The following is a 27,936-nucleotide window of genomic DNA, read 5'->3' as shown; positions in this document are numbered from 1 at the left end:
GGAGCTTTATAAACCCGAGTGCCCCCAGGGTCTCCCTCCCGAGCTGTTCAGTATGTCTATTACTACCTGGGCTGCTATTCTTTTGTCTTTTTTTTGTTCTCGAGTTGTAAGGGGGCCACTCTTTATTTTTAAATGCTTTCAAACACCACCTGGGAAGCCACTTCTGTCCTGGGGAAGTTCCAAGGACAGTGGAACAAAGGCAAGCTCTTGCGCTGTTTTCTTCAGGGAGCCGCACACAACCACACACACAACCACAGTTACCTAAGAGTAAGATCTGAATTGCTGCCCTAACCGGTTTGGCTCAGTGGATAGAGCATCAGCCTGCGGACTCAAGGGTCCCAGGTTCGATTCCGGTCAAGGGCATGTACCTTGGTTGCGGGCACATCCCCAGTAGGAGGTGTGCAGGAGGCAGCTGATCGATGTTTCTCTCTCATTGATGTTTCTAACTCTCTATCCCTCTCCCTTCCTCTCTGTAAAAAAATCAATAAAATATATTAAAAAAAATAAAAATAAAAATCATCATTCTCCCCTTTAAAAAAAAAAAAAAAAGATCTGAATTGCTCCTTCTGGTACCCCAAACCCACACCTTCAGGTGCCACCGAGCTGGGGAGTTGGCGATGGCAAGTGGGTTAGTTAAAATGTCACAGTGCTCTTTAAAAAATAAATAAATTATATATATATATATATATATATATATATATATATTTCAGGGAGGAAGGGAGAGGGACAGAGATAGAAGCATCCATGATGAGAGAGAATCATTGATTGGCTGCCTCCTGCACGCCCCACACTGGGAATGGAGCCCGCAACCCTGGCATGTGCCCTTGACCTGGAATCAAACCGTGACCTCCCGGTTCACAGGTCGAAGCTCAACCACTGAGCCACGGCTTACTGAAATTTAACAGTTTCGTTCTTCATTAAGCATTTTCCTATTTGTTGTACATTTTATATGAGGTTCCAGAATTTTTTAAAAAGTGGATTCTGACAGTTTGGGCCAGCTTGTTTGTTGCTTTTGTGGAGGGATGGCGTTTGAAGCTCTCTACCCGGCATTTTGGGTGACATCTTCAGCTGCTCCCCGGCCTGTCCATTCTAACCAGCCCAGCCCCTGCTCTCTGAACTCTCTGACACAGCGGTTCTCAACCTTCCTGATGCCGCGACCCTTTAATACAGTTCCTCATGTTGTGGTGACCCCCAACCATAAATTATTTTCGTTGCTACTTCATCACTGTAATGTTGCTACTGTTATGAATCATCATGTAAATATCTGATATGCAGGATGTCTTTTCATTGTGACCAATTGAACATAATGAAAGCATAGTGATTCATCACAAAAACAATATGTCATTATATCTGTGTTTTCCGATGGTCTTAGGCGACCCCTGTGAAAGGGTCGTCCGACCCCCAAAGGGGTCGCGACCCACAGGTTGAGAACCGCTGCTCTGACGTCTGACCTTTCCACCTGGTGTCCAGTGTCTTCCAGATCCATCCACGAACATCCCTTTATCCGTGGCCTCTGTTGACCCCGGTTAATTCCTGAACTCTGGCTCTGTCCCTTCCCTTGATCTCAGGCTTGCTGCCCCTGCCTCACCCTCGGACCCTGTCCACCACCTCTCTCTGTCTCTCCAGGGCTCCAACGCGGTGGCCTCGGCTCTAGGGGCCTGTTTGCTGCTCCGGGTGCTGGCGCGCCTGGAGTCCGAGGCGGAGGAGGCAGCGCGCAGGAAGGAGCTGGCAGCCAAGTTTGAGGGGCTGGGTGTTGGTGCGTGGGGCAAGGGTGCCTGGGGGCAGGGGCCCGGGGCTGCGGTGACGGGGGTCTGTGCGTCTCCCCGCTCCTCTCATAACCCTGCCCGCTCCCCGCGCACCCCTCATCTCTCCGCTCACACGGCCTCCTTGCTCCTTGTTCTGCCTCTCGCTGACCCTCCCGCGCCCAGACCTCTTTGGCGAATGCCACCGCAGCAGCGAGGACCGGGCTGCCCACCTGCTCCTCCGGCGCTGCCCGTTCTGGGGGGATGCCACCTGCCTGCAGCTCGCCATGCAGGCCGATGCCCGCGCCTTCTTCGCCCAGGACGGGGTACAGGTGAGCGCGGGGGCCGGCCCCCCAGCCAGCGGTCGGCAAGCTCCTGAGCCCACAGAGCCAAATAGCAACAGCACAACGATTGAAATTGCTTTTGAGAGCCAAATTTTTTAAACTTAAACTCTATAGGTAGGTACATTGTTATTAACTTCATTAGGGTGCTCCTAAGGCTTAGGAAGAGCCACACTCAAGGGGCCAAAGAGCCGCATGTGGCTCGCGAGCCGCAGTTTGCCGACCACGGTGACCCAAACAGACCCCAGCGACACAGGATCCCCGATGAACCCAGAGCAAGTCCCTCCCGGTTCTGGTCTCAGCCAGGAGAATGGCCTCAGCCATGACCTGGTGTTTTGGACATAAACTCTGGGTTAGGAAAGGCTGCCCTTCCTGCAGGAATTGCCCTCCTTCCGGAAGCCCTGCTTGTCCTCCATACGATACCCGCGTTCTGCCTGCAGACAGCAAGTCCAGCTTATCCCAACAGGAAGTCCCCCGCCCCCCCCAGCCGTGGGAATGGTTTGATTGGCATTTCAAATAATTACCCAGAGTTCTTTGCTCCAAACAATGGTTCAACTCCTGGGGTCTATTTTTTTTTTTTAATATGTTTTTATTGGTTTTTAGAGAGAGAGGAATGGAGAGGGAAAGGGAGACAGAAACATCAGTGATGAGAGCAAAACATCTGTTGGCGGCCACCAGCATGCCACAACCCGGGCATGTGCCCTGACCCAGAATTGAACCGTGACTTCCTGGTTCATAGGTCCGCGCTCAACCCCTGAGCCACAGCGGCCTGGCTCATGGGGTCTGTTTTATGCCCTTATCTTAACCCCCCTGTGCTCTCTCTGTGACCAGGGAGAAAATACTAGTGCCTGTCTTCCTGGGGTGTGGCGAGGGCTATGTGAGCTAATCTATGCAGAGTGCTTAGCCCAGTACCTGGCATATCCTTTATAATAAAACCCTAATATGCAAATCGACCGAATGGCCGAACGACCAGTCGCTATGATGTGCATTGACCATCGCTAGGATGTGAGCTGCCCCCTGGTGGTCAGTGTGCTCCCACTGGGGGAGTGCCACTCAGCTAGAAGCCTGGTTCATGGCTGGTGAGCATAGCAGTGGTGGTGGGAGCCTCTCCCGCCCCCACTGCAGGCGGGTGGTAAGGACCAAGGGATCCCAGACTGTGAGCCCCAGACTGTGAGAGGGATGTCTGATTGCCGGCTTAGGCCCAATCCCCGGGGGAGGCGGGGGAGTGGGCCTAAGCCAGCAGGTGGACATCCCCCGAGGGGTCCTGGACTGTGAGAGGGCACAGGCCAGGCTGAGGGACCCTTTCCAGTGCACGATTTTCATGCACCGGGCCTCTAGTTGTGTTAATAACTGTCGGCTCGAACCTGAGGGAAGATGGTCAAAGGCCAGGACCCCGATAGTTGCGGTCCCCACATTGAGCACTTGCTCTGGGCCCTGGAGCCGTGGGCCAGTTCTTGCCTGGGGTCTTCGGGAAGGGCTGGGGGAGATTCAGGCTCTAACCTTCCCCACCCCCACAGTCTCTGCTGACACAGAAGTGGTGGGGGGAGATGGACAGCTCCACGCCCATCTGGGCCCTGGTTCTCGCCTTCTTTTGCCCCCCACTCATCTACACCAACCTCATCACCTTCAGGTCAGTCCCGGGGTTAGGTTGGTAGGAGGGCGCTGCTCATCATTCTTCCTGCTCAGCTCTGCCCACCTCTCAGTCCTCCCAGTGCTTCCGCCTTATTTCTCTCTTTCCCTCCCCAAGACTGGGGCACGTTCTGGGAGGTGAGCTTTTGGGGGGCTCTCTGTCTCTACGGGCAATTCTTCTGCCCGCAGGCATGGCTCTGGGATGGTTCCCTTTAGGGTGACTCTAGCAGGGCACCTCCCCGTCTCCCTGCCATATCTCTGGGTAAAGAAGCTGGGTATCTCTGGAGAATTCCTCTCCCACTCTCCCCTCCCCAATTCTCACTCTGTGCCTCTCTCCATGCCAGGAGGTCAGCGGAGGAGTCCACACAGAAGGACCTGGGGTTTGACATGGACGGGAGCCTCAATGGGGAAGGGCCTGTCAGGTGAGCGCAGCACCAGCCCACACGCGGTGGGGCGGCCTGGGCAGCCGCAGGAGCTCTGGGTACGGGGAGCAAGGCCAGAGCAGAGAAGGGGGGCTTCCGGGGGTACTGGTTTCATGCAGCCACTGAAGATACGGAGGCAGTTTCCCAATGCTAATAAATGGTGTGTGGGGGCGATATAAGAGACTAAATCTATGGTCAAAGGGAAACAGAGGCCCACATTTATACCCATCTTTGCAGCCTCTATTTGTACTTTAGCCAATAAATGGAGAAAGGGAGGGCCTTGGCCCCCAGTCTCCCAGAAGTAGAAATGTTTTTGGGGCTGTTAGGAACATAATCAGACTGCCAGAAGTCTACGAAACCCACTACATCCCTTAGAAAACAAGTCAAATGTAAATACATGTGTGTGGGGGTTTTTCCGGGACGATGCCCAAAAAATACAAAATATTCGCCAAGAGAGAAAACTAAGAGAAAATGTTGGACTACTCCAAAAGCAGGAGAGAAGGCCCCAGGGTCAGGGTCAGGGTCAGAAGTGATGCCCCAACTTCTGTACCTTCTGATGGTGATGATGCCAATGACAGGAGCTGATGTGACAGAACACTTAGGATGGGCAGCCACTGAGCCATGTCCTTGGGAAATCAGCTCATTTAATCTCCTCAACAGCCCTAGGCAGTCAGGTCTGAGGCCTTAATTTCTGTGACCCAGATCACCTGGCTGGTAAGTGGTAGAGCTGGGATTTGAACCCAGATCTCCTTGTGCCGGAATCTGTGCTCTTAGCCACTGTGGGGCGCCACCTTCCTGGAGAGCTCTGTAAAAGGACGGTCCCTGGCTCCTCTCCCAGGGGCCTTGCGATGGGCCCGGGAAGCCACGTGGGGCCTGGTTGTGGGGGGTCAGAGGTGGCAGTCTTTGGGAAGCACGCTGACGCACCGCGCGTCCGCCATACCAGGACCCTGCAGAGGGTGAAATGGAAACACTGGGGCCGTTTCCCTGGTCATCAGGGAACCCGTGCTCCTCTCTGCCTCTCACTGTCTTTAGCGTGGACTGTTCTTTCCGCTTAATCTCTTTGGAACAGCTTTATTGAGACATAATTCACGTACCATTCCGTTCATCATCCATGGAATACAATTGCAATGTTATACAATTCAACGGATAGAGCACATTTATTTATCCATTCGTCAGCTGGTGAACATTTGGGATTCTCATTTTCTGCTTGGTTTATAAAGAGAAAGTGCTTCTCCAAACCCGTTCGTTTTTCCTGCAAGCTTTCTGACGATATTATTTTTATACTAGAGGCCCAATGCACGAAAGGGGCTCTTCCGTCCGTGTCCCCCCCACACCCCCCTCCACTGCAGCTGCCTCCGCCCCGGCCATCGCAGCTTCGCCTGGAAGGTCATCTGGAAGGATGTCCGGTCTAATTAGCATAGTATTATGCCTTTATTATTATAGATGTTTTTTATTGATTTCAGAGAGAGGAAAGGAGAGGGAGAAAGAGAGAAACATGAATGATGAGAGAGAATCATTGATTGGCTGCCTCCTGCACACCCCCTACTGGGGATCAAGCCACAGCCAGGGCATGTGCCCTGACCAGGAATCGAACCGTGACCTCTTGGTTCATAGGTCGATGCTCAACCACTAAGCCACACCGGCCAGGCCGAACATATTATTATTAGTATTATTCATTTTGGCATTTCCCTTTGGGTCAGAATTAAGAGTCAGGATGAAATTGAGACAGAGGATCTGTCACTCAGTTCTGATCACTCAGGAGAGAAGGGTCAGAGATATGAGTGGAACGAGAAAGCTGGAATTCAGAAGCCAAATAGGGCTGAATGGTCGGATATCAGATACGGGAGCAGAAGACTTATGTGAGAAAACCCGACTGCATAGTCTAATCTCAGAATCTGTGGGTCAGAGGTTAATAGCCAGGGACTGAGTTTTCAAACCTGGGGAGCCAAGGTCAAAAACATGAGGGGGTCAGAGGTCATATCTGAGGGCCCAAGGTCAGACAGAGAAAGTCAGAGATCGTGATGGTGAAAGAAGGGGGATTTGGACTTCAGACAAGAGTCAGGCGTCACCCCAGGGGCCAGAGGCCAGAAGGGTGGCGGTAAGAGGTGAAAGGTCAGCAGTCTTGATGGTAGGGGCTTTCAGAGGTCAGAGGTCACAAGTCAAGCAGATGGCAGGCGGACCGCAGACTTAGTTTCAGTTCGGCAGGGTCAGAAGTCGTGAAGGTGCAGGTCACGTGAGAGGTTGGTGGTCTTGCCAGTGGTGAAGGTCGGGTTCAGAGGTCAGGCTGAGCTCTCCCTTCTCTCCCCCCCCACCCCAGGCCAGCAGATCCCCCGGAGAAGATGCCCTTGGGGGTGTTGAGTCAGCCCAGCCGGAGGAGGTGCTCCCCACGCCTGCGGCGCTGGCCCCAGTTCTGGGGGGCGCCGGTGACGGCCTTCCTGGGCAACGTGGTCAGCTACCTGCTCTTCCTCATGCTCTTCGCCCGCGTGCTGCTCATCGACTTCCAGCCCTCGGCGCCCGGCGCCCTGGAGCTGCTGCTGTACTTCTGGGTCTTCACCCTGCTCTGCGAGGAGTTCCGCCAGAGCCTGGGGGGTGGCTGGGGCAGCCTGGCCACCGGAGGGCCCGGGCCCGGCCACTGCCAGGCCCCGCTGCGCCGCCGGCTGCACCTCTACCTCATGGACACGTGGAACCAGTGTGACCTGGTGGCTCTCACCTGCTTCCTCCTGGGCGTCGGCTGCCGGTGAGTGCCGGTGGCTTCAAACCCTGGTGCCTGAGAGGGAGGGAGGGAGGGAGGGAGGGAGGGAGGAGGGAGGGAGAAACATCGATTTGTTGTTCCAATTATTTTATTATTATTTTTTTTTAAATATATTTTTATTGATTTCAGAGATGAAGGGAGAGGGGAGAGAGAGAGAAACATCCATGATGAGAGAGAATCATGGATCGGCTGCCTCCTGCACGCCCCCTACTGGGGCTCTAGCCCACAACCCAGGCACGTGCCCTGACCGGGAATCAAACTGTGACCTCCTGGTTCATAGATCGACACTCAACCACTGAGCCATGCCAGCTGGGGCTATTATTATTTTTTCTAAAAATATTTTTATTGAGCTCAGAGAGGAAGGGAGAGAGAGAGAGAGAGAAACATCAATGATGAGAGAGAATCATTGATCTGCTGCCTCCTGCACGCTCCCTACTGGGGATCGAGCCCACTACCCGGGCATGTGCTGTTGACCGGAATTGAACCCGGGACCCTTCAGTCCGCAGGCGGATGCTCTATCCACTGAGCCAGACCAGCTAGGGCTGTTGTTCCAATTATTTATGCATTCATTGGTTGCTTCTCCTAATGCCCTGACGGGGTATAGAACCCGAAACGTTGGTGTATCTAACCAACTGAGCTACCCGGCCAGGACCTATCTCCGATTATTCTTAAAAAACAAACAGAAACCCATTCTTGATGGAACGTACTGCGTAAAGATGGTCTAGAAACAATTTGATCCCGCGGGGAGAGATGACTAAAGGGAGAACCCGCTATTTATGCTCCATCTGGAGCTCACTGGAGGTTTCTCTGAGCCCCCAGACCTGGCCCGGCATTGGCACCACCCTCACCTCTTTCCTCTTCCTCCACAGCCCAGGCCCTGGCCTCCTGGCCCCTGCCTCTCTCTGTCCCCCCTCTCCATCTCCATGGCTGCCTATCTTGCCTGGACCCTCACCCCAGCCTCCTGGACTCCAGGCTCTTCCCTCCAGCCCATCCCACAAGGGTCCTTCCACGCCCAGCGCCCCCCCCACCCCCCCCCTGGACTGGCATTGGGGCCCCACCCGTCTAGGCCGCCCCTCTCTGCAGCGCTGTCTCCCGATTTCTTTGTTTCTCTTCATCTGCACCCCAGCTTCTCTGAAACCTCCCATTTCCTGCATCCCAGGTCCAGGGGCTGTGACCTTGACCTTGATATTTTGAGTCTGTGCAATTATAAATTTGTAATCAGGATTTCACCAGAGCCGACGGATTCTTACCAAGGAAGTACGTTGAAACTGCCTTGATCAGTTTTAGGTGCAGGGCAATGAAACTAGCTTCAGTTATTCTCAGTTTCTGACATGATTTCAGCATGGTTACCTAGCATTTGGGCTGAGTTTTACACAAACATTGGTTCATCATTGGCGTTTTTTGTCTGGTTTGGGTTTTGCCAAGTTTCGGGTCTGTGTTTGCGAATTGTACTTTCCCCGGGTGAAATGTCATCGGTTCAGATTTCATCAGGGAGGCCTGAATGTTGTGTCAGCGATTTAGTCCACAAAAATGCCGACCGTTTCTACCATGCCGTAGCTGACTTATAAAAAACGGATTTTGAGGAATTTCCCCCTCAATTACTTTCTGTTGCCAAGAATGGGTGACGTAACGTCGGTTCCTTTCTGCCATAGTTCCCAGATCGGACTGTGTGGTGCCCAGACAGCGGCACAAAGGGCACATCTCAACTCCTCGGGAACACATTGTCTTGTCTCTGGGTCTTGGCACCCGCGGGTCCCCCCTTCCTGAAACACTGTCCCCTCCTCTCCTTGGCCACGCCGACTCCTGCACTTCCTGTGGGCCTCAGGCTTGCGGCCTCTGTCTTTAAAGCCTTCCTTTATCCCACCCAGACTCTGGGTCCCTCCTTTGTGCTCCCCTAATGTCCTGCGATCACCCCAAATGGTACTTAGAGGATGGCCTGTGCTCTCTCTCTCTCTCTCCTTGAGTCATCACTCTATCTCAATTAAAAAGATCTTTGAAATGTAGTCTATTGCCAAAGAAATGCAAAAATCTGTCCTCACTGAACAAGATGAAGCAAGTGAAGGAATAGAACAGGAACCAATGATTTTCTTAGTCTTTTCAAGTGTCTCACTTTCTCAGCAGTGACTTCCCTCGACAGTTGGGTGCACACCCTGCCTGTTCTTTCTTTACACATTGCCATCAGCGGTTCTCAACCTTCTGGCCCTTTCAATACAGTTCCTCATGCTGTGACCCAACCATAAAATTATTTCCGTTGCTACTTCATAACTGTCATGTTGCTACTGTTATGAAGCGTCATGTAAATATCTGATATGCAGGATGGTCTTAGGTGACCCCTGTGAAAGGGTCGTTCGACTGCCAAAGGGGTCGCGACCCACAGGTTGAGAACCGCTGATTTACGCGGAGAGACGCCCATACTTCTTTGCTGCACAAACGACACTGTATTTATGAATCCTTCTGCAACTTTTCCTTTTCACCTACAACATGTCCTGACTTTTCTCCCACGTCCGTGTTTGCAAATATCCGGTCTTCTTTGAAAATATGCTGCGTCGGGTTCCAGAAGAAGGGAACCGATGGCTAGAGATCAGACAAGACAGGCTTCTCCTGGCCAGAATGTAACGAGTGAACGCGTTCTTTCCCTACGGCGCGGAGACAAAAATTCCGCACTTGAAGAGATAGGAATCAGGCCCAAAGCGTCTCCACAAAGTCTCTTTCATTTTCTGCTCCAGATCGTCATCACGTATTAGCTGCTCTGGGGCCAGTCCTCTGCTGATCATGTTTCCTTTTCTGCAAAGTCCTGAGAACAAAGGGCTTTGTGGACACAGTCTGGTGACTATTAACAGGGGATACACCCTCGTCTCTTCTCAGCGGATTCACTGGGAGGAATGCCTCTTCCATGTTAGAAATGCTACCCATGAAGACGACATGATCACTTTATTCCAACAGCAATGCCAGAGAGTTTGGCAGGACCCTGAGCTTGCGTTTATCTCTTGTATTTTGTATAAAATATCTCCTGAGATGAAAGGGGGAAGGCCTTGTTCGCCCATGCTCTAGAGCAGCGGTTCTCAACCTTCCTGATGCCGCGACCCTTTAATACAGCTCCTCATGTGGTGGTGACCCCCAACCATAAATTATTTTCGTTGCTACTTCATCACTGTAATGTTGCTACTGTTATGAATCGTCATGTAAATATCTGATATGCAGGATGTCTTTTCATTGTGACCAATTGAACATAATGAAAGCATAGTGATTCATCACAAAAACAATATGTCATTATATTTGTGTTTTCCGATGGTCTTAGGCGACCCCTGTGAAAGGGTCGAGAACCCCCAGGTTGAGAACCACTGCTCTAGAGGTACCAGCGTATTTTAGACATTTTGTTAAGCTTAGCATTTTCTAGCAGAAGTATTGCGTGGAGAAAAAAATAAATAAATCCCAAGATCTTGGCTTACCGTGGAGAAATTTCCAGTGAATTCCAGAACTGCATGGATGAATTTTTTTGTTTTACCAATCCCTTCCAGATGGACATTTTGGTTGTTTCTAATTTTTTATTATTCCAAAGTAATACAAGTTTACATGGGAGATTTAAATTTTATAGGTTGAAGTGAAGCTATTCTTGATGTGGATAGATTTCACCCACCATCAGGGTAAGAAAGTGCCCTCTTAAGGACATGCTTGGCAAAATCTAGTATTTTTAATCTTTAATCAATTTAGCTTAACTTTCTACTTTTTTTTTTTTTTGCCAAAAATGACCTCTCTTTTTTATATTTATGCATCCCTGACTACTACTTAAGTTGGACATCTTTTCATAACCAATGGTCACATGGACTTCTGTCAGTTATCTTTTTCTCTTTTTTTAATCCTCACCCGAGGATATTTTTTCCAATGATTTATAGAGAGATGAAAGGGAGGGAGAAGGGGGGAGAAAGAGAGAGAGAGAGAGAGAGAGAGAGAGAGAGGGAGAAACATGGACGTGAGAGACACATTGACACATTGATTGGTTGCTACCGGGACTGGGGAACTTGAAACCAAGGTACGTGCCCTTGACCAGGAATCAAACTTGCGGCCCTTCAGTCCAAGGATCGACGCTCTAACCATTGAGCAAATGGGCCAGGGCTCAATTGTCTTTTCATATCCTTTGCCTCCACTTAAAAATTTTCATGTTCATTGATCATATATATATATATCTGGATCCTAATCCTTGGTGGTTTTGCTCTATATATCTCCTCAAACGCTGAAGCTTGTCTTTTTACGTTGCTACCTTAAGCATTCTTTTAGTCTGTAACTTTTCCTTTGAAATAACCCAAGACTAACAAAAAACATTGCAAACACAGTGCAGAGAATGGCCATACACCTTTCACCCGGATCCTCCAAATGTTAACATCTTACTGTATCGAGACCCGAAATCTTATTCAAACTGCCCAGCTGTCCCACTGATGTCCTTTTCTGGTCCAGGAGCCAGTCCACGACCCCATACAGCCGTTGGTTGTCATGTCTGGAACTTGATGTTACAGGGACCTCCTAGGTTTTTGTTAGGGCTGTGCTCGTGCGGCTGGTATTGAGTGGATGCCAGTGCTGGCCCGGCCCAGCTGGCACTGTGAGGTCTGCGTGCACCCGGGGTGAATGGACGGTCGGGATTCCCCCACCCCCACCGCACCCCGGGTGACTGGGGGAGGCCACAGCCTCACCTGCAGCCTGGTGCGGGGGAGACGCAGGTTTCCTATGCACCCTGTGACCCTTGAGGGACCCCTGTCTCGTCCCCCACACCCCAGGCTGACCCCGGGCCTGTATGACCTGGGCCGCACGGTCCTCTGCCTGGACTTCATGGTCTTCACGCTGCGGCTGCTGCACATCTTCACGGTCAATAAACAGCTGGGGCCCAAGATCGTCATCGTGAACAAGATGGTGAGGGGTGGGGCCTGGTGGGCGTGGCCATATCCCTGGGGGCGTGGCCGGATCCCGGGAGGGCGGGGCCAGAACCATGGGGGCGGGGCCAGATCCTGGGGGTGGGGCCAGGCTTGGTCTCATCTCCCTCTCCTGCAGATGAAGGACGTGTTCTTCTTCCTCTTCTTCCTCGGAGTGTGGCTGGTGGCCTACGGGGTGGCCACGGAGGGTCTCCTCAGGCCCCGGGACCAGGACCTCCCGCAGATCCTGCGCCGCGTCTTCTACCGGCCCTACCTGCAGATCTTCGGGCAGGTCCCGCAGGAGGAGATGGACGGTAAGGAGGGAGGGGGCCTGGCCCCTCTGAGTCCCTTCTCTCTCTTCCCCGTCTCTGGGTGGGTCTCTACACCCTTCTCTCTAGGTCCCCGTCTCTCTCTGCGTCTCTAAGCAGCCCCCCCGCCCCCAACCCCCAACCCCCTTCATCCCTAGGGGACTCTGGCCTCCTCTCTCTGCATCTCTGTCCTCTGTCTTTAGGTCTCAGACCCTTGCTGTGTCTCGTTGGGTCTTGTCCTCTTGCTTTCTGGGATTCTGTCTCCCCACGCCCCTCTAGATTATTTTTTAAAAATTGATTTCAGATCCAAAGACAGAGAAACATCGATCAGACTATCAATCCCCAGAGGGAAAGTAGGGGAGGGAGGGGGTAAGGGGGAGAGATTAACCAAAGGACTTGTATGCATGCAAATAAGCCAAACCAATGGACACGGACACCAGGGGGATGAGAGCATGAGGGGGGGGGGGGAGGTTGGGGGTTAATGGGGAGATGAGGACACGTTTGTAATACCTTAACCAATAAAGAAATTAAAGATAAAAAAATAATAAATCAATCAATCAGGAGAGTTCAATACACATAAAAAAAGGCAATAAAAAATTGATTTCAGAGGGGAAGGGAGAAAAATAAATAAACTTGCAAACAAACAAAGAGGACAGGAGAGGGAGAGAGAGATAGAAACATCCATGATGAGAGAATCATTGATTGGCTGCCTCCTGCACGCCCCCCACTGGGGATCAAGCCTGCAACCCGGGCACATGCCCTGACCGGGAATCGAACTGTGACTTCCAGTTGATAGGTTGATGCTCAACCCCTGAGCCACGCCGGCCGGGTGCCCCTGTGGATTTCCGTCTTCTTTCGGTCTCTGTTCCTCTGCCCCCATCTGAGTGTCTCCCTCCACAGTGGCCCTCATGGAGCATGTCAACTGCTCCTCGGAGGAGGGCTTCTGGGCGCGCCCGGTGGGGGCCCAGGCGGGCTCCTGCGTCTCCCTTTATGCCAACTGGCTGGTGGTGCTCCTCCTCGTCATCTTCCTGCTCGTGGCCAACATCCTGCTGGTCAACCTCCTCATCGCCATGTTCAGGTGAGGAGCCCCGCCCGCTCTGATCTTGACCCTGACCCCGACCATGACATTGACCTGGAATGACCTTTGACCCCAGCATGAATGATTCTTGATCCCAGCCGAATCAACTCACCTTTAGTCCCTAAAATCTAATGCTGCCCTGTCCCCAGACCCAGGCAGACACTCCTTCTGACCTGGATGGTGGACTCTGATCCTCTCCCTGAGCCCAGGCTGAGGGTTTAAAAAATTTTTTATTGTGGCAAAATATATACATATAACATAAAAGTCACCATTTTTGCCATTTTAAGTATACAATCCAGTGGCATTGATTACATTTATTATCCTATATAATAAAAGGCTAATATGCAAATTGACTGAATAGTGGAACGACCAGTCGCTATGATGTGCACTGATCACCAGGGGGCAGATGCTCAACGCAGGAGCTGCTCCCTGTGGTTAGTGCGCTCCCACAGCGGGAGTGCTGCTCAGCCAGAAGCCAGGCTCAGGACTGGCGAGCGCAGCGTGGTGGCCGGAGCCTCTCCTGCCTCCACCTTGGGGAGCAGGCCTAACCCTGCAATCAGACATCCCCCGAGGGGTCCCAGACTGCCAGAGGGTGCAGGCTGGGCCAGGGGTCCTCAAACTTTTTAAACAGGGGGCCAGTTCACTGTCCCTCAGACTGTTGGAGGGCCGGACTATAGTTTAAAAAAAAACTATGAACAAATTCCTATGCACACTGCACATATCTTATTTTGAAGTAAAAAAACCAAAACGGGAACAAATACAATATTTGTATTTGCATGTGGCCCTCGGGCTGTAGTTTGAGGACCCCTGGGCTGGGTTGAGGGACACCCCCCCCCCCAACCCGCCAATGCATGAATGTCGTGCACTGGGCCTCTAGTGTTTTATCATCATCACCACTATTTCCAAAACATTTTTATCTCTCCAAACAGAAAGTATGTACCCATTAGGCAAGCAATGACTCCCATTTCTCCCTCCTACCACTCTGATAACCTCTAATCTACTTTATGTCTCTATGACTTTGCCTATTCTAGGTGTTTCTTGTGTGTGTGTGTGTGTTTTAGATGTTTCCTATAAGTAGAATCATACAGTATTTGTCCTTTTGTATCTGGCTATTTCACTTAGCATAAAGATTTCAGTGTTTGCTTAAGCTGGGGCATGTGTCGGCACTCCATTCCTTTTTATGGCCGAATAATATTCCATTGTATTGATCTATGCCATTTGGTTTATGCATCTGTCGATGGAAGCTTGGGTTGTTTCCATCTTTAGCTATTGTGAATAATGTTGCTATGAACATTGGTATTCGCATATCTGCTTAAGTCTTTGTCTTGATATCTTTTGGGTATGTTTCTAGAATAGAATGCTGGCCATATGGTAATTCTATGTTTTGCATTTTGAGGAATTACCAAATTGTTTTCTATAGCAGCTGCACCATTCAAGTCTTCTTCTTTTTTCCATTGATTTTTTTTTTTTTTAGAGAGAGTGGAAAGGAGGGGAGAGAGAAAAGAGAAACATTAATGTGAGAGAGACACATCAATTGGTTGCCTCCCGCATGTGCCCTGACCCAAGGCCGGGGATCCAGCCTGCAACCAAGGCACATGCCCTTGACTGGAACCAAGCCTGAGATCTTTCAGTCCAAGGACAGACGCTCTAACCACTGAGCAACCAGCTATGGCCAAGTCTTTTGCCTGTTTAAAAAAATATATATTTTATTGATTTTTTTACAGAGAGGAAGGGAGAGGGATAGAGAGTTAGAAACATCGATGAGAGAGAAACATCGATCAGCCGCCTCCTACACACCTCCTACTGGGGATGTGCCTGCAACCAAGGTACATGCCCTTGACCGGAATCGAACCCGGGACCCTTCAGTCCGCAGGCCGACGCTCTAGCCACTGAGCCAAACTGGTCAGGGCTCTTTTGCCTGTTTTAATTGGGTTGTTTGTCTTTTTGTTGTTGCACTTCTTTATATATTCTAGATATTAAACTCCTATCAGATATATGACTTGCAAATATTGTTTCCCATTCTGTTGGTTGTCTTTTCCTTTTCTTTCTTTTTTTTTTTAATTTTTTTTATTTTTATTTTTATTTTTTAAATATATTTTATTGATTTTTTACAGAGAGGAAGGGAGAGAGATAGAGAGTTAGAAACATCGATGAGAGAGAGAAACATCAATCAGCTGCCTCCTGCACATCTCCTACTGGGAATGTGCCCGCAACAAAGGTACATGCCCTTGACCGGAATCGAACCTGGGACCCTTCAGTCCGCAGGCTGACGCTCTATTCACTGAGCCAAACCGGTTTCGGTGTCTTTTCCTTTTCTTGATAATCTCCTTTGATATGCAAAAGTTTTAAGTTTTGATGAAGCCCAGTTTATCTTTTCTTGTTGTTACTTGTACTTTTGGTGTCATATCTAAGCATTCAACACCAAATTCAAGGTCATGAAGATTTAGTCCTATGTTTTATGGTTTTAGCTCTATTTAGGTTGTTGGTCCATTTTGACTTAATTTTTGTATATGGTGTGAGGTAGGGACCCAGCTTCATTCTTTTTGCTGTAAAAATCCACTTGTTTCAGGCCTATTAGTTGAAGAGAGTATCCCACCCCCTCACACACACGGACTGGACTTGGCACTCTGAATCAATTGCCCATGATGTGTTAGTTTTCTAGGGCGTCCCTAACAAAATACCAAAAAGTGGGTGGCTTTAAATTACAGAAGCTAATAGTTTGACAATTCTCAGAACTAGAAGTCCACAATCAAGGTATGAACAGGGTTGGTTTCTTCTGAGGGCTGTGAAGGGAATCTGTTTCATGCCTCTCTTTTAATTTCTGGTGGATTGTGGCAACCTTTAGCTGGTAGATGCACCATTCCAATCTCTCCCTTCACCTTTACAAGGTGTTCTTGCTGTGTACATGTCTGTGTCCAAATTTCCCCTTTTTATAAGGACACCATAATGACCTCCTTTTCACTTGATTATCTTTATAAAGATCCTATTTCCAAGTAAGGTCACATTCTGAGATACGGGGGGTTAGGATTTCAGTACATCTTTGGGGGCGGGCACAGTTTGAGCCACAGCACTCACAGATGTATGGGTTTATTTTTGAACTTCCAATTCTATTCCATTGGTTGATATGTCTCTCCGTAGGCCAGAACCATACTGTTTTTGATTTTGTAGCAAATTTTTGAAACTGAGAAGTGTGAGTCCTTCGACTTTGTGCTTTTTCAAGATTGTTGTGGCTGTTCAGGACCTTTGCAATTCCATATAAATTAGAGGGATTGGCTTTTCCAGTTCTACATAAAAGGCTGTAGGAATTTAGATAGAGATTGCAATTGATACTGTAGATTGCTGAGCAGATAGTTGACTCTAAACAATATTACAGCTTTGTACTCATGAACACAGGATGTCTTTCCATAATTTAGGAGCTCTTTTACATTTCCTTCATCACTGTTTTGTAATTTTCAGTGTACACATCTTTCACCTTTTTGGTTAAATTTATTCCTAGGTGCTTAATTTTTTTTAGATCCTAGTGTAAATGGAATTGCTTTCTTAATTTCCCTTTTGGATTATTCATGGCAGATGTATAGAAACACAATTGATTTTTGTTTGTTGATCTTGTACCCTGCAACTTCGCTGAATTCATTTATTAGCTCTAGCAGCTTTCTTGGGATTCTCTGGGATTTTTCTCTAATAGAATCATGTCACCTGAGAATAGAGATAGTTTTGCCTCTTCCTTTTTATTTTGGATGCCTTTATTTTTCTTGTCTAATTGCTCTGCCTAGAACTTACAGTACAATGATGAATAGCTGTGGTGAAAGTGGGCATCCTTGTCTTGCTCCTGATCTTAAGGGAAAGCATTCAGTCTTTCTTTTCTTTTTTTTTTTTAATTCTCACCTGGGGATATTGATTTTTAGAGAGAGTGGAAGAGAGAGAGAAAGACAGAGAGAAATATCAATGTGAGAGAAACACATCGATGGGTTGCCTCCTGCACGTGCCCTGACCAGGGCTCAGGCTGGGGAGGAGCCTGCAACTGAGATACGTGCCCTTGACCAGAATCGAAGCCAGGACTCTTCAGTCCACAGGCTGACGCTCTATCCACTGAGCCAAACCGGCTAGAGCTGTTCAGCCTTTCTTCACTAAGTATGATAGTACCTGTGGGTTTTTCATAAATTACCCTTTACCATGTTGAGGAAGTTTCCTTTTATTCTGACTTTTATGAGGCTTTTTTTTTTTTAAATCATGAAAAGGTGTTGAATTTGGTCAAATGCCTTTTCTGTGTCTCTGGGTTGGTTGAAATGATTATGTGATTTTTTTCCCCCTTTGTTCTATTACGGTAGTGTATTACATTGGTTGATTTTTATATGTTGAACCACCTTTGTATTCCTGGGATAAATCCTACTTAGTCATGGTATATAATTTTGTATGTATATTCATAAAGAATATTGATCTATGCCGTAGCCCCGTGGTCAGCAAACTGCGGTTCGCGAGCCACATGGGGCTCTTTGACCCCTTGAGTGTGGCTCTTCCTAAGCCTTAGGAGTACCCTGGTTAAGTTAATAACAATGTACCTACCTATATAGTTTAAGTTTAAAAAATTTGGCTCTCAAAGGAAATTTCAATCGTTGTGCTGTTGATATTTGGCTCTGTTGACTAAAGAGTTTGCCGACCACTGGCCTAGACCAATCATGTCAAACTCCAGCCAGCTGCAAGTTTGACATGCTTGCCCTAGCCAGTCGCTCAGTGTTTAGAGCATCAGCCTGAGGGCTGAGGGTTGCGTGTTTGATTCCGGTCCAGAACATTTACCTCGGTTGCAGGCTCCATCCCCAACCCGGCCCCATGTGGGAGGCAGCCAATCAGTGTGTCTCACATTAATGTTTGTCTCTCTGTCTCTCCCGCTCCCTTTCACTCTCTCTAAAAATCAATGGAAAAAATATCCTTGAGTGAGGATTAACAAAATAAAACAAAACAAGAATATTGATCTGTAATTTTCTTTTCTTTTGATATTGATATAATGGGAAATGCTGGCATCATAGAATGATTCAGGAAATGTTCTCTCCTATTCAGCTTTTTGGAAGCATTTGAAAAGGATTGGTGTTGTTTTTTAAATGTTTGATGGAATTCACCAGTGTGTGTGTGTGTGTGTGTGTTTGATGAGTTATCTCTTTACTTGTTTACTTGTTATAGGTCTTTTGAGATTTTCTATTTCTTCTTGTGTCAGTTTAGGTAATTTGTCTGTTTCTAGGAACTTTTCCATTTTATCTAGGTTATCTTTTTTAAAAACTTGATTTTAGAGGAGGGTGGAGAAGAACATTGATTTGTTGTTCTGCTTGTTTCTGCATTCGTTGGTTGATTCTTGTATGTGCCCTGACCGATGATGGAACCCACAACCGTGGCATGCTGGGATGAGGCTCTAACCAGCTGAGCTACCCGGCCACCAGACTACAGTGGGGCCTTGACTTATGAGTTTAATTCGTTCCATGACGGAGCTCGTAACTCAAATTACTCGTATGTCAAATCAACAGTGAACAAGTGAGATACGTGATGCTGGGCTGATGTTGTGGCGTTCACTGTGCCGTTCGCTGCGCCAGCTAGCGGTGGGGTATCTGAAGCTGGCTCGTAACCCGAATTTTAGCTCGCAACTCAAAGCCAAAAATCGGCTGAGAGACGGCTCGTATCTCGAAAAACTCGTTAGTCGGGACACTTGTAAGTCAAGGCCCCACTGTATTCTCTTCTAATCCTTTTTATTTCTATAAGTTTGGTAGTAATGTCCCCATTTTATTTCTGATTTCAATTGTTTGTGTTCAGACTGACTTTGGAACTTGACTACAACCTCTACCCTAATCCACGACACCATCCCCAACTTGACCTCTAATCTCCGACCCTTGGCCCTCCTACCCTAACTACTAATTGCATTTCGGAATAATCTCCGACATGATTGATTCTACCATCTGGTAATAACCTCCGACATTATTGATTCTGACATCCGCCTGCTGCCTTGGACTTTGAACGAATTGCCTGCCATCTAACCTTGATCCTCCGCCCTTGACTGTGACCCTTGACCTCTGGTCCCCACAGCTACACCTTCGGCAAAGTACAGGGCAACAGCGACCTCTATTGGAAGGCGCAGCGCTACAGCCTCATCCGGGAATTTCACTCCCGGCCGGCGCTGGCCCCACCCTTCATCATCATCTCGCACGTGCGCCTCCTCCTCCGTCGATTGCGCAGGCACCGGGCCAGCATGCCGGCCTCCCCCAACCAACGGCATTTTCGTGAGAAGCGGGTCTTGGCCCAACACAGAGAAACCCCAGGGGCGGGGCCCTGAGAGAAAGAACACGGATAAGCTGGGGAGGGTGGCGGAGGCGCCGGTGGGCGTGGCTCAGGCCGTCGGGGGCGTGGTCTGAGAGCTCAGACAGGGTTTTGGGTGGGGATTGCGGGACGCGATGGGTTCCGGCCCCAGGAGGGGCGGGCCCTTGACTCTGTCCTGACCTGCCCTCCAGGGGTCCACCTCCCTAAGGAAGCCGAGAGGAAGCTGTTGACGTGGGAATCGGTGCAGAAGGAGAATTTCCTATTGGCGCGGGCGAGGGACAAGCGGGAAAGTGACTCGGAGCGTCTGAAGCGCACGTCGCAGAAGTGAGGGCGGGGCCTGGCCGGGGGCGGGGCTTCTGGCCTCTGGGGTGTGTCCCGTGACGTAGATTGGCTGGGAGGACGGGCTGGGTTGGCAGAGCGCCAGGCTGGAGGCGGGGCCTGAGTGGGCGGGGTCCTGGAAAGCGGGAAGAGGCGGGGCCACGGTGGGCGGGGCCCTGGTGGGCGGGGCCTCCCGCGGCGCGGGCCTGAAGTCCTGGGTGCGCAGGGTGGACATGGCGTTGAAGCAGCTGAGACAGATCCGCGAGTACGAGCAGCGTCTGAAAGGGCTGGAACAGGAGGTGAGGAGTTCGGGCCAGGCTGGGGGGTGTGGGCGGCGCGGGAGGCAGTGGGTTTCCGTAGGGCGCCCCGATATCCCATCTGCTCCCCGATATCCCATCTGCTCCCCAGGTCCAGCACTGTAGCCGCGTCCTGGGCTGGGTGGCCGAGGCCCTGAGCCGCTCTGCGTTGCTTCCGCCAGGGGGGCCTTCACCCCCGACCCCGCCTGGGCCCAAAGGTGAGTGCGTAGGGCCGCCCTGCATGTACCTCCGGCCTCCGTCACTGCCTGCTTTCCCGGCCCCTGGTCCCGTTTCTCTTTCTCATTCGCGATCCTTTCTTTGTCCCTCCTCCACCCTCTCGGCTTCCTTTGGACCTTTCCTGGGTCTTTCTGCTTCTGGCCGGCCTCCCATTGTGTCTGCCTTCCGCTCCGTGCCCACCACCTGTTCTCGCCCCTCTCCCTCCCCCAGACTGAGCCCTGATGGCAGGCTTCAAGGAGTAGCGCCATGGGGAGTTGTTGCCCCCAGAGGAAGGCCTAGCTGGCCCTGGACCCCAGTACGTGGCGGCCCTGTCTGGAGGTGGGCCCCATGCCTGGACTGGATCGCTGTCGGCACCCCTGCAGGAGTCTCACCCGTTGGAACCACAGCAGGCCCGGCCGCTCCCAGAACCAGCCCCACTCTGGGAGGAGCAGCCTCAGGAGCCCAGGCAGGGCCCCCCTGAAGGCCCCGCCACAGCCCGCTGGGCGGGAGAAGGCTACAGGGCCCTGGGGGCACAGGGACCACAGAGGGCACTCAGCTCCCCACACCGGGGAAATAAAGCCACTTGAGAGTCTGGATGCTTGATTCTTGGGGAACCGGTGGTGTCCAGATCCTTGGGGCATGGGGGTTAGAGCTGGCAGGGAGGTGGGGGTTGTGATCCTTGGTCAGTTTGCTGTGTTTCCGACATCTCAGCGTCTGCTCCCTCCTCTCAGCCCCACTATTCCTATCTGACTCCGGCCCAGCCCCTCTTGTCCGCGCTGTTTTGATGGCTCTCACTACAGTGGGAAAAGAACCATTCGCACCCCCCAGCTCCCTGCTTTGCAGAACTCAGTGGCGGAAGCAAATTCTTTCTTGGAGCAGGGAGGGTGGGCGCTGTGTACATCTGCATTGGCAACAGGGGAACAGATGATGCAAATTTGAGCAGATAACAGCCTATGTGTCTTTAAAAAGTCTAATTAGTGGGAAATTACAGGCCACGCGCACATGGAATCAAGCAAATATGCATCATTATCCAGGCAGTTTAACCAAACAACCCATAACAAACTAAACTGGTAATGACAAGGCTGAACTGACAGCAATTATTAGTTAAATAGCAGGAAAGCCAGCAACAACCAGCGCCTCCAGAAATCACAACCAAAACACCCTTTCTCCAAGTTGGAGGGGTTCCAGCTATCTGCCTCTTTGGGTGCAGAGTGGCTTTGAAACGTGGCCAAGTGTTGTGCGGCAACCAGCTTTCAATGGGAAAAAATATCCTCGGGTAAGGATTAACAAACAAAACAAAATTAGGTTAAAAACGAGAAAGAGCGAGGCTTCCTCTCTGCCGCATCTACTGGGAGGATGACGACCATTCTCAGCGATCAGACTGTGGACGTCCCAGAAAATGTGACATCACGCTGGAGGGGCGCACCGTTACTGTGAGGGGCCCCAGGGGCACCCTGTGGGAGGACTTCAACCACATCCATGTAGAGCTCAGGCTCCTTGGAAAGAAAAAGAAGAGGCTCCGGGCTGACAAATGGCGGGGAAATAGGAAGGAACTGGCCACAGTTCGCCCTATCTGCGGTCATGCACAGGACAGGGTCAAGGGCGTTACACTGCGCTTCCGTTTCAAGATGAGGTCTGCGTCCGCTCACTTCCCCACCAACGTCGTTATTCAGGAGGATGGTTCTCTCGTTGAAATTAGAAATTTCTTGGGCGAAAAATACACCCCCAGAGTTCGGATGAGGCCAGGCGTCGCTTGATCAGTGTCTCAAGCCCAGAACGATGAGTTGATTCTTGAAGGCAATGACATTGAACTTGTGTCAAATTCAGCTGCTTTGGCTCAGCAAGCCACAACAGTTAAAAACAAGGATATCGCCCAACCGGTTTGGCTCAGTGGATAGAGCGTCGGCCTGCGGACTGAAGGGTCCCGGGTTCGATTCCGGTCAAGGGCATGTACCTGGGTTGCGGGCACATCCCCAGTGGGGGGTGTGCAGGAGGCAGCTGATTGATCTCTCTCATCGATGTTTCTAACTCTCTGTCCCTCTCCCTTCTTCTCTGTAAAAAATCAATAAAATATATTTTTAAAAAACACACAAAAAAACCCCAAGGATATCAGAAAATTTTGGGATGGTGTCTCTGTTTCTGAAAAAGGAACAGCTCAGCAGGCTGATGAATAAGATCTAAGTTGTCCAGCTTTAGAAAACACCAAGATGCCGAGTGATTTGTCACACTTGTTTGTGAAACTATAAAGATGTACAATAAAAAGAAGAAAGAATGAATGAATGAACTGTTGGTCCTGCAGCCTCTACCTACCAAGGAGGCACAACAAGGACCAGGCTTTATGGATCTTGGACACAGTATGTCCCACAGAGGAAACGTCCACTCAGGCTGATGCTGCCGACCCTGACTCAGGCATCTTAGACTCCTTGGTCCACATTCCCCGCAGGAAAACGCACCTGAATTCACTTGAGAAGGCTCCCGGTGGGGGAAGAAAGCTGTGAGGTAGGGACCTTTGGGCCCATTCAGTGTGCAGTGTGGCTTCCAATATATTTTTTTTATTATTGATTTTTTACAGAGAGTAAGGAGAGGGATAGAGAGTTAGAAACATCAATGAGAGAGAAACATGGATCAGCTGCCTCCTGCACATCTCCCTACTGGGTATGTGTCCGCAAGCAAGGTACATGCCCTTGACCAGAATCGAACCTGTGACCCTTCAGTCCGCAGGCTGACGCTCTATCCACTGAGCCAAACCGGTGAGGGTGGCTTCCAGTATTTTTTAAAAATATATTTTTTATTGATTTCAGAGGGGAAGGGAGAGATAGAAACATCCATGATGAGAGAGACTCACAGATTGGCTGCCTCCTGCGCGCCCCACACTGGGGATTGAGCCCGCAACCCAGGCACAGAATAGAACCGTGACCTCCTGGTTCACAGGTTGATGCTCAACCAACCACTGAGCCACGCCATCCAGGCAGTGGCTTCCACTATTGAAGGGACAGTTGATACTGATGTCACCCCTGCTCACCCTGTGGCTATCTTATAAGTGTCGGGGTTCTGCCAACCAGCAACGGCAGTATGTGCCGCGCCCACCCCCTCTCCGTGGGTATCTACGGGAACAATGCAGAATCCAGAAGGAGAAAGGGAAATCTCAACTGTGATGATTTAATGGCTGCGAACTGAGGCCATGTCCCAGCACAACAGCGCCACCTGCCTGAGGTAGCCACCATGTGCACCCCCTTTAAAAAATATATATATTTTTTTTTATTGATTGCAGAGAGGGAGAGGGAGAGAGAGAAACATCAATGAGAGAGAGAATTATTGATCAGCTGCCTCCTGCACGCCCCACACTGGCGATGGAACCAGCAACCCGGGCATGTGCCCCAACTGGGAATCGAACTGGGACCCTTGAGTCCACAGGCTGACGCTCTATCCACTGAGCCACCCCAGCAAGGGCCATGAACACCTCTTTTAAGAAAAGGCAGCTATTAAGCTCTCCTTGACAGCAGCCAGCGGCCTGACCCTCGGGAGGCCTTGTGACTCCCCTAGCCTTACGTTTCCATTTTGGAGAAGGCCTACTCATACTTGACAGCTAGTAAGGTCTGACATGGTTAAGGGTAAAGGGTATATTCGGGCGTGCAGCCGGCCTGGTCCTCATATATCTGTTTTGCAATGGAAGAGTAGCAGCTACCCCTTTGGAGGGAAGGCTGTTCCCCACTCTACTGCCTGAAGCAAGGCCACTGGCTCAGTGTGCCCCCCACCCCAATCCCCCCATTTCCAGAGGTTCCCACAATCCACTGGGCCTGGTTTGCTACCTGTTGAGCTCAGTTAAGAGCTGACAGTTCTGGCCTGTGTGACTTAGTTGGTTGAGTGTCGTTCTGTGCACCGAATGGTTGCCAGTTCGATGCCCTGTCAGGACATATAACCCAACTGCAGATTCGATCACCCATTGGCGTGTGTGAGGGAGGCAACCAATGGATGTTTCTCTCTCACACTGATATATCTCTCCCTTCCTCTCTCCCTAAAAATCAATTTTTAAAAATGCTGATGGGCCCTAACCGGTTTGGCTCAGTGGATAGAGCGTCGGCCTGGGGACTGAAGGGTCCTAGGTTCGATTCCAGCCAAGGGCATGTACCTGGGTTGCGGCCACATCCCCAGTAGGAGGTGTGCAGGAGGCAGCTGATCGATGTTTCTCTCTCATCGATGTTTCTAACTCTCTATCCCTTCTCCCTTTCTCTCTGTAAAAAATCAATAAAATATATTTTTAAAAAATGCTGATGGCTGCCTGGCTGGTGTGGTTCAGTGACTGAATGTCAGCCTATGAACCAGGAGGTCATGGTTCAATTCCCAGTCAGGGTACATGCCTGGGTTGCTGGCTCGATCCCTAGTGGGGGGCGTGCAGGAGGCAGCTGATCTATGGTTCTCTCTCATCATTGATGTTTCTCTCTCATCCTCTCCCTTCCTCCCTGAATCAAAAAAATATTTTAAAAAATAAATAAAAATGCTGGTGGCGTCCATTAGGGTGCAGCAGCCAGCCAACCCGTCAGACATATTGCAGTTGATAGTTAAGGTATTGGACGGGTCTTCCTACTTTTCCCACCATCCGCAAGCATCTGGTATTATTGTTGCAACAGTTTCCTCAAAATCAGTTCAAAAATATGTTTCTGACTTTACCTCCTGGTCCACACACCGTAGTCAGGGAGTCTGGCCACTAAATGGGGGTGTTTCTAGAGGGGTTCAACTTGGCTGCTTCCTAGATAGTGACTGAGAGCGAAGGGGTGGGAGTGACACGGCCTGTTTTAAAAATTAAAGACTCCGTCTCTGGCTCTTCTTGAGTCACGATTCTTCCTGCTGGATAACTTGGTGGCTACACCCTCTGGGTGGCAGCCTGGCTCAACTAGAGCTGACCAACCAGGGCAGTGGTCGGCAAACTGCGGCTCGCGAGCCACATGCGGCTCTTTGGCCCCTTGAGTGTGGCTCTTTCATAAAATACCAGGTGCGGCGCGCATGTACAGTGTGATTGAAACTTTGTGGCCCATGCACAGAAGTCGGTATTTTGTGGAAGAGCCACACTCAAGGGGCCAAAGAGCCGCATGTGGCTCGCGAGCCGCAGTTTGCCGACCACTGAACTAGGGCATTCAAACTAGATTCTGGGTTAGCCTCCAGCATTCTCTTGTTGGCCTGACATGGCCCTAGATCAGGGGTTGGCAAATCGTGGCCTGTAGGATCAATCTGGCTGGCCAGCTAAGAATGGATGTTGCATATGTAAAGAGTTGTAAGAAACAAAGAAGATGCAGCAGCGATCACATGTGCTGCAAAGCTACAACTATTTATTATCGGACTCTTTATAAGAAAAGATTGCTGACTCTCTTCTTGGCTGCAACTACTTGCTAATGCTGCCCCTGTGGCTCAGCCAAGTCAATGACGTGGCCGTCCCAGTCAAGGTCAACAACAAACTCAACCACCCATGTTGCAAGACTGTCCTAGCAGAGTTGCCGCTTCCACCACAGCCCACTCCAGGGGGGACCCCACCTTCCCCGAGACCACCAAACTCCCTGTACACCGAGGTCACCTCCCATGACCTCATTTCCGGCTCCAAGCTGCGGGAGCACCTCCGATTGGGGGATGTAGGTTACCATGCCTGAGTCCTAGCCTCGAGGGTCAAGGAGCATTTAACCTGGTGGGAATGAGAAATCGAAGGATCCCTGACTAGGAGACTGCATTCTTTTCCCACCTTATTCATTGGCTGCTTGTTTGGCCTCGGGCTGCTGTTTCTCTTCCCTCTCACAACATCCCGCCTCCAGGAAAGAAGGAGTGGGCAGAGCCCAGCAAAGGGCCTGTCCATTGCTTTGTCTGAGTATTCCCAGCCCCAGGCCCCAGGAGAGCAAGGTGGGAGGCAGGGAGGGGTGTCTCAGGGGCAGGAAGGGTCTGGGGGCTTCTGCCTCTGACCTTGGCAGGGCTCTCCGAATCGGGCTGTAGAAGCTATTACATTGGGGACCCAAGGGAAAAAAAAAATAGAATTTCCACTTCAAAATTTTCTACTTTAGCCCGGCTGGTGTGGCTCAGTGGTTGAGCATCGACTTATGAACCAGGAGGTCACGGTTCGGTTCCCGGTCAGGGCATATGCCTGGGTTTCGGGCTTGGTTCCAGTGAGGGGGAGGCCGATCAATTATTCTCTCTCATCATTCTCTCTGAAATCAATAACAATATACACTGAGTGGCCAGATTATTATGGCCACCTGATGTTTGTAGGCAAATTAGCTATAATTTCGAGCTGAAGTTGCTAGAGGGCCAGACCATTCTAAATAGGGAAGCAAGCGTCGGCCTGTGGACTGAAAGGTCCCAGGTTCGATTCCGGTCAAGGGCATGTACCTGGGTTGCGGGCATATCCCCAGTAGGAGATGTGCAGGAGGCAGCTGATCGATGTTTCTCTCTCATCGATGTTTCTAACTCTCAATCTCTCTCCCTTCTTCCTCTCTGTAAAAAGTCAATAAAATATATATTAAAAAAAAATAGGGAAGCAGGTTGTTTGCCACGACAGTAGAAGTGATTTTTTTTTTTCTGAAGATATGGGTAAACAACGAGATTTAACAGCCTTTGAAAGTGGTATATATATATATATATATATATATATATATATATATATATATATATATATATATATATTACATTTCTACTTTAAAAATGTCTATTTTTTTTTTAACCCCCAAGAAGCAAAATAAATAAAGCGTCACTGATACTGGTATGCAGAATGACAGTAGTTCACACATACATTTCCTACAGATGTTAGGGATAGTGTCTCAAAATGTCCCTGATGGAGGAGTGTGATGAAGATGACAGGTGGGGGGCGGGGCGGTGGGGGAGCAGGCAAAGGTGTGGGAAGCCATTGAGAACTACAGTGGGTGGTGATGGGAGCTGGCGCTGGCTCTCCAGGTCCTGACCTGGGGGGGAGGGGGGGGTTGCCCAGGAAGCCACGAGGGGGGGGAGGGGAGGGTTTCTAGAAGTGGCTCCGCCCCCTGGGCCGCCTTAACTCCATTTGACATTTGGAGGGGACGTGGGGGTGGTGCTACCTGCTCCCACAGACAATTCTAATAAGTTCCCACGGAAACCAGGCGACCCACCTCCCAGGCCCACGTGGCTGACACTCCCCCCCCAAGGAAGAGCAAAGCGGAACAGCAGGTGAGAGGATCTGTCACCCGTGGTGAGTCTAGGCCAGTGGTCGGCAAACTCATTAGTCAACAGAGCCAACTATCAACAGCACAACGATTGAAATTTCCTTTGAGAGCCAAATTTTTTAAACTTAGACTCTATAGGTAGGTACATTGTTATGAATTAGGGTCCTCCTAAGGCTTAGGAAGAGCCACACTCAAGGGGCCAAAGAGCCGCATGTGGCTCGCGAGCCGCAGTTTGCCGACCACTGGCCTAGACTTACCACGGGCAGGCTACGGTCTCTGCAGTAGCGGTGAGATGACAGTTTGGGGCCGAGTCAGTACGGCCCCCGGTTGCCAACGTAGATTTAGGGGTTAACTCGTGTTCTGGTTTGAGCGAGACGGGTTGTTGCCAAAAAGCTGCCCACCGTTCGGCTCATCCCGGGGACGAGGAGCGGGTCTAGAAACTCCGTCTCTGTGTCTTGAAGGGAGAT

At 50.3% G+C, this 27,936-nt stretch overlaps 1 protein-coding gene and 1 pseudogene across 2 annotated transcripts in view; both read left to right on the top strand.

The window, feature by feature from the left end:
• The window catches only part of TRPM4 (transient receptor potential cation channel subfamily M member 4), a 42,280-nt gene extending 21,388 nt beyond the window's left edge, over window positions 1-20,892 (top strand). For both annotated transcript variants that reach the window (XM_059665904.1, XM_059665905.1), the window contains 13 exons: window positions 1,627-1,756; window positions 1,929-2,074; window positions 3,601-3,713; window positions 4,057-4,134; window positions 6,452-6,871; window positions 11,656-11,788; window positions 11,927-12,101; window positions 12,996-13,173; window positions 19,240-19,433; window positions 19,662-19,794; window positions 20,015-20,087; window positions 20,197-20,302; window positions 20,532-20,892. In XM_059665904.1, the coding sequence (XP_059521887.1) occupies window positions 1,627-1,756; window positions 1,929-2,074; window positions 3,601-3,713; window positions 4,057-4,134; window positions 6,452-6,871; window positions 11,656-11,788; window positions 11,927-12,101; window positions 12,996-13,173; window positions 19,240-19,433; window positions 19,662-19,794; window positions 20,015-20,087; window positions 20,197-20,302; window positions 20,532-20,536 (1,884 nt within the window). In that variant the 3' untranslated portion in view covers window positions 20,537-20,892. The remainder of the gene's footprint in view (window positions 1-1,626; window positions 1,757-1,928; window positions 2,075-3,600; window positions 3,714-4,056; window positions 4,135-6,451; window positions 6,872-11,655; window positions 11,789-11,926; window positions 12,102-12,995; window positions 13,174-19,239; window positions 19,434-19,661; window positions 19,795-20,014; window positions 20,088-20,196; window positions 20,303-20,531) is intronic.
• A 728-nt stretch (window positions 20,893-21,620) lies between these two features.
• LOC132216611 (large ribosomal subunit protein uL6-like) lies at window positions 21,621-22,838 on the top strand (annotated as a pseudogene).
• Window positions 22,839-27,936: the final 5,098 nt, after the last annotated feature.

Source organism: Myotis daubentonii, chromosome 15 (genome assembly GCF_963259705.1).
Source record: "Myotis daubentonii chromosome 15, mMyoDau2.1, whole genome shotgun sequence".
NCBI classification, from domain to species: Eukaryota; Metazoa; Chordata; class Mammalia; order Chiroptera; family Vespertilionidae; genus Myotis; species Myotis daubentonii.
The sequence above is the reverse complement of the archived record's forward strand: the minus strand, read 5'-3'. Positions and strand labels throughout refer to the sequence as shown.